At 44.9% G+C, this 6,776-nt stretch overlaps 1 protein-coding gene across 1 annotated transcript in view; it reads left to right on the top strand.

Annotated features, from left to right (window-relative positions):
- The first annotated feature begins 477 nt into the window (after positions 1 to 477).
- LOC123025749 (extracellular calcium-sensing receptor-like) overlaps positions 478 to 6,776 on the top strand; it is a 22,285-nt gene continuing 15,986 nt past the window's right edge. The window contains exon 1 of the mRNA XM_044434693.1: positions 478 to 518. Coding sequence (XP_044290628.1) covers positions 478 to 518 — 41 coding nt within the window. The remainder of the gene's footprint in view (positions 519 to 6,776) is intronic.

The following is a 6,776-nucleotide window of genomic DNA, read 5'->3' as shown; positions in this document are numbered from 1 at the left end:
TCCGATATTAACATATAAAACCACTAAATAGAATAGCTTAACTATTAAAATACTGGGAGAATAAAAAGGTTTTCTTTTTTATTCTGATGCCGAAAGAGAAGTGTTGGTGCCTGGTGAACCTCTCTGGGGAGTGTGTTCCACAACGGGGGGGGGGGGGGCACAACAGAGATGGCCCTCCTCCGAGTAATCTCACCCTTGATCTCTTTCAAGGACGGTTCCTGGAGGAGGGCCTCTGACTCATATCTCAAGGCGGGGCTTAGGGAACACAGATACTCCTTCAGGTATCCAGGACCCAGGCCATGTAGCTCCCATCTCAATAGCTATGACATATTACAGTGCATTCTGTGCACATAGGATCACCTGCCATCATTTGATTTCATCATGAGATGCTCCTTTGAATTCAGCTCAGGCCTCAGGACAATGTTGTAGCACTTGGGAAGAAAGATGCAGGCCAGCAGCCCAGCACTGGAGGCCAAGATGGAGAAGATCTGCATGGCCACTGTGTACTTGGTGCTCAGGTAGGAGGGCACAAAGGACACCCAGACACTGCAGAAGGCCAGCATGCTGAAGGTGATCAGCTTGGCTTCGTTGAAGGCCCCCAGCAGCCTTCTGGCCAGGAAAGCCACCATGAAGCAGAAGGCAGCCAGGAAGCCCATGTATCCAAGGGCAGTGTAGAACATGGCCATAGACCCCTCATTGCATTGCAGGATGATGTGTCCAGGCTTGGTGTGCATGTCAGAGTTTGGGAAAGGTGGAGAGATGCCCAACCAGATGGAGCAGATAACTAGTTGCACACTGGAACAGGAAATGACTGTGGCATTGGCCAGGCTCTTTCCCAGCCACCTTCTCACCTTGTTCCCTGGCTTGGTGGCCAGGAAGGCCAACACCACAGTGATGGTTTTGACCAACACGGAAGAGACAGCAAGTGAGAAGATGATGCTGAAGGCCTTTTGTCGGAGCTGGCAAGTCAGTTTCTGTGGCTGCCCAATGAACAGAAAGGTGGACCAAAATGAAAGCAAGAGGGAGCTGAGTCCCTGTTGTTGGCTTTGACTAATGGGGTGTCCAAGTATTTGATGAATATTCCTAAGACGCAGCCCGTGGTGAAGGAGAAGAATAGGGAAATGGAAGCCAGGGTAATCCCCAGAGGTTCTTCATAGGGCAGAAAGCTCAGAGACTTGGGGACACAATGACATTGGTTGGACTTCGGCTCCTGATCAGCTGGACACGCAATACAATGATCCGTATCTGAAAGGAGGGAAAGTGAATCTGGTTTCACTAATGGGCATCTGATGTTATCCAGAACAGTCAGTGTTATAACGCATTTGGATAGAAAGTTTAGGGAAATGAGGGAACTGTAGAACACCAGCAGAGGTTGATGATTCACAAGTACAGTGGCTTCTTTTTCTCATCCTTCTTGGGATGCTTCTACATCACTCACTTTTCCTAATTATGCCATGCTATCCAAAGCCAGAATGGCCTGAAGATGTGGTTTGTTTTGGCTGCACCTCATCTGTCCAACTCCCAAACACTGGATTTCACAGCAAGCAGAATCCCACAAGAGTAACTCTCCCCTGCCCTGTCCTTCTCCAGCAGTGCTGGATGAAACCACAGGCCTTTATTGAACCGCACATGCTCACAACCAGCATAAACTCGGGTAATACTCCCTTCCCATGTGAAGAGTTTAATCTAACTCTTGGTCCTCTTTCTTGGCCTGGCACCTCTGGACAAGCTCTGACAAATCCCCTTGATTTCCACTCCTTTCCAGGACAGTTTCTTTTCTAACTTTCTAGAGCCATATCATCCGATGACCTTGCCAGTCCAGCAACCTCTGCTCTTCCTGCCCAACCATCTCCCACACTGAGTCTGGACTCAGTATCTGGAATTCTAAACTCGGCTGGCCAGGAACTCCTTGTCACAGTTGTGGCAATCTGGTGAGCCAGTTCCCTGTGAGGCTGTTTGATGAGACTTGGAGGGGCCAGCATGGGAGGGGTGGACAGGAAAATTAATCTCAGCTCTTTATCCCTTATCCAGACTTTTGTCTTCCTCAATCAAACTGTGATTCTCTAGAGTTCTCACTCAAATCTGCAGGTAATGGTCTGTGTGGTCATTAACCTATCCCATTGTAGGCTCAGGGAAGTTCAATAGGTTTGTAAGATCTAATGTGTTGGCGACATACAGGTATGTGAGGGGATGTCACATGGAGGTGGTTAGAGACCTGTTCTCCCCTGTAGAGGAAGGCAGGGCATGCTCCAATGGAGCAAAGCTCAGGGAATCAAGGTTCAATTCAGATGCCGGGAAGCACTTCCTGACAGGACCCTGAGGGTATGGAACGGGCTTCCACGGGAGGTGGTTGAGACACCATCGGTTAGGGTGCTAAAGGATAGGCTGGACATGCACATGGTGGGCATGTCGTGAGTGGAGCCGGCTAGAGCCGGGGGTCAGACTAGATGGCCCAGGGGACCCCTTCTGACTCGCTCTGTTTCTACATTTCTATGTAATATCAGCTGGGCTCTAGGCTAAAAAAGCCAATCTTCTTGACAGTTTGGATATATTCAGAAGAGAAAGAAGCTGTGGAATGATCTGAGTTACAAAAGTAAGGTTTGTTCAAAGAAAGAACCTGGTGTACCCGGAACCCTCCTCGATTCATACAACAATATTTCTGGCTTCCATGGAACCAATAAGCTTGAAGTGATTTTAAGTGTTTCTAAAGATGGCCAAACCCTCATGATGAAAACATAAGGTTGTGGGATGAACATGATTCAAGCTAGGAGAAGGGTGCCGTGAAGCCCAGGAGCCATGCAGTGTATTCCAAAGATTGTTCCCCTGAGTCATGTAATTCAGTGCACTGTATGGAATTAATGAATGAGATTAGAAATACAAAGGCCAGGAAAGGCTGTAAGCAGAAAGAAAGAAAAAATTAAAAATTTAATTCAGTAGATGACCATGTCCAACTAGATATTTATTAACATATAAAAATATTTTTCATGTGTCTTCATGATGTCTACTGGTGTCCTCTTGTTAATATATAAAGACTGTGTGTTCAGGTGCACTTAAGTCTTTGACTGGCTTGACCAGGAAAAATGGTCCATTCCTCTAAAGACACTTACCCTCCTGAGCAGAGACAGTGCCTTCTGGACAGGGGGCACAAGCATAGCAGCAGAGCGGCTTCCCTTCCAGAACCTCCTTGGCAGATCCAGGGCGACAGCTCTCAACACACCTGGAGTGAGGCACTGTCTGGAAACAAAGAGAAGAAGCATCAAGAAAGAGCTGGTCAGGACCTTTGTTTTTATGGACATGAATCAACCCAATGTTGAATGACTAAATGGAAATTTCATTCCCAGGGACCCCTGGCTGGCGCCTTCTCTGTTGTCCTCTAGAATGAGATTAAGACATCTCAGATTTAGGTTTCAAGGGTGACACTGCTTTTCTCAAGTGGATTCTTCATATTGTCTACGGCTCTTTAGAAGTTTTACTCAAGAAAACAGTTCTTACTCTGGGGACAGAAAAGATGATGAGTCCTCTGCTTCCCATTCTTGTGGGCCTTGAAGTGTGCCCTGGCCCCTACCATGTCCATTGGAAGTCCTGTGGAACTCTATAATCTGTGGCCTTCGTGAGCAAACCTCCTAGTCTCTCCATTGTGATGGACACATAGAAAGGGAGAGGGCAGAAAAAGGACACACTTTTTGATGGGAAATGCCTCAACAGTACTTGGGACTTACTCTCAGGGAAGCATGCAGAAAATAGCTGTCTGTATGGCATAAGAAATATTTGATGAAGTATTCAACTTTCTGAATGCAAGAGGGACCAGAATTCAAGGAATCCTTAGCCAATCTGGTTAAACTGCCTGGGCCACACAATGGCCTCTGGATCCATGGTGAGCTTCACGTCCTGGGCTGCCTGTCCCTCCAGGCTCCCAATTTTCACTCTACGACATGACTTATTTGAGAAGAAGATCCAGTTCATGATATCATAGCAGACCTCCAGGTGCCAGTCCTCATAAAAAAAGAGCTCACCCTGGGAAGCATTTGCAAACTGAACTTTCCCCAGGAAGGTGTGAAACTGGAAGGACAGAGAAAAAAGAGTCTCTTCAGAACAAGCTTGGTCACATGCCCAGCATCAGCAACAATCTCTTTTTCCTGTATTGCAGCCTGGATAGGCTCTCAGCTCCCCTTTCTCTTTTCCAGCACTTTGGCTAAAATGCAAAAATGTCTGTTGCATCCTTTCTGTTTTGTCTTCCTTGGGTTTGGTCGCCACATCCAAAACCCTCACAAAGTACAAAAGCAGAACTGTGGCTGAATATGAAGAGAAAACAAATCCTGCCTACCCAATTTTTGCAGAACTGCACTGTCCACAATGAAGATATTGAAAGGAGGAAGATTTCCACATGCCTGGCACAGGCATCAATTTGAAGGGAGGCTGCAGCCAAGGAATTCAAAGAAGGCTGAGACTTCGAATGGCATTGATGAAGGATCTAGAAATATCATCAAATGTAAAGATGATACACTGTCAGGCAATGCCAAGAGTATTCATACCATTCTGTACTTGATCACCATCTATGGGTGCATAAGCAGGAGAGTGGAGAAAGTGGTTTGGAGGAAAATGGAGATGTTCAAAACATGGTGCCGGAGGAGAGCTTTGCAAATACCCTGGACTAACAGAAAGACAAAACAAGATGGAAGCAAGCAAGTGCTCTGTCTAGAGGCAAAAATGTGAAAACTTACGCTATCATTCATTGGACACTTCATGCACAGACAAGGCAAAATTGAAGACAGATAAAAAGGAAGGCAGAGAAGAGATGGATGAATTCACATGGAAAGCCACAAGCTAGAATTTTGAAAAGCTATGCAGGGCTGGCAAGATTGGGACATTTTGGACAGCTTTCATTCATGCGGTCACCATAAGCTGGAGATAACTTTTTAAAACAAATTTTTATTGTTTTCTCTACAATCTAACTTTAAAAAAATGGTTATTTAAGACATTGGATATGCTGGGTTGACATCTTCCTCATTTTAACAATCAGTAGCCATATTCAAATCCTGTTTCTCTAGCTAATAGTAAAAAATGTCAGCCTTCTTTTTCACTTCTATCTTTTGTTCATTTTGTTTTATTTTAATACCAGAACCTGCAAGTTGATTCATTATCTTCAAGAAATAACTATCCAAATTATCCAGTCTGTTCAGACTTTCCTTTTGTTCCAAAGCAAATTCTTGTATAGCATTTTTCATAGACTCTTGAGATGATTGCAGAGATGTTAGAGATGCTGGTATTGCCAAAAGTGTTGTTCGTAAGCTTTGAGAAGCAGACGTAGGTGCCTAAGATGATACAGGAATTTTATCCATGAATTTTATCCATGATGGAAGTAAAGAGTTTAATTAAAACAAGTTTTAAATAACCTGTTGTGGAACTAAATGGCCACGAAATAGCAGCAAAAAACAACAAAGAGAGAAAAATAAAGTTTTTTTTTTTTTGGCATACAAAGTACCTGTTAAAGAATAAAATGACCACAGCGTGGCAGTAAAGGATATGTGTTGGTATAACAAAGACAAAAAGATCTTCAACCATACAGGAACTGGAAAAATCAGGTTACCATGTCAAGCTGGAGATCACGTGATGACACAGTAACAAGAGCAAATGCAATTTTAGAAGTAATTATGCCAACTGATTGAAACTCAACATTATGAAAACTAAGATCGTGGCATCTGGTCCTCTCACTTCCTGGCAAATAGATGGGGAAGAAATGGAGGTAGTGACAGATTTTATTTTCCTGGGTTTGAAAATCACCGCAGATGGGGACTGCAGCCAAGAAATTAAAAGATGCTTGCTCCTTGGGAGGAAAGCTATGGCAAATCTAGACAGTATAATAAAAAGCAGAGACATCACCCTGCCAACAAAGTGCGTATAGTTAAGGCTATGGTTTTCCAAGTTGCAATGTGTGGCTGTGCAATTTGGACCATAAGGAAGGCTGAGCGCCAAAGAATTGGGGCCTTTGAATTGTGGTGCTGGAGAATACTCCTGCGAGTCCCTTGGACTGCAAGGTGATCAAACCAGTCAGTCTTAGCGGAGATCAACCCTGAGTGCTCTTTAGAAGGCTAGATACTGAAGATGAAACTCAAATACTTTGGCCACCTAATGAGAAGGAAGGACTCACTTGGGACGAGCCTAATGCTGGGAACAACTGAAGGCAAAAGAAGAAGGGGATGGGAGAGAATAAGACTAGATGGAGTCACTGAAGTATTTAGTGTAAGCTTCAGTGGACTCCAGGGGATGGTGGACAGGAAGCCCTGGAGGAATGTTGTCCATGGGTCGCGATGGGTTGGACACGTCTTCACGACTAAAAACAACACATCCAAATTGAGCTAGAAGTAGAGTGCATGTGTCCTGCGTGGAACATAGCTCAGTCTGTGGGCAGGAGGCGAAGAGGGGCACTTGCAAATCCTTTGGAGGATAGCAACAAGATTTGGACTGGACAGCCCTTTGCATGCAGGACACCTTCTGAAAAGCCCAAAATTCTGTGAAATGGGACAAGTTTCCAACTGGATTTGCACCAGAAATAGGCTTTGAGATTTACCTAATGACAGGGATCGAGTCTGGATTCAGGATCATGTTTCCATTGCCTGATAGATTTCAATCTGGTACATTGTTGCAAAGGGAAAGGGGATACCTGCCATGGCTGCAGCCTTTGCCATCCCAGCCTGTCTCTTCTATGCAATGTCAGCATCCTCTTGGATCGGGATGCATAAGCGGCATTTAAGGCATGGGCCACGACTTGGACACTG

This window comes from Varanus komodoensis, unplaced genomic scaffold (assembly GCF_004798865.1).
Source record: "Varanus komodoensis strain SLA01 unplaced genomic scaffold, ASM479886v1 scaffold289, whole genome shotgun sequence".
NCBI classification, from domain to species: Eukaryota; Metazoa; Chordata; class Lepidosauria; order Squamata; family Varanidae; genus Varanus; species Varanus komodoensis.
This window is presented reverse-complemented; position numbering and strand designations above follow the sequence as displayed.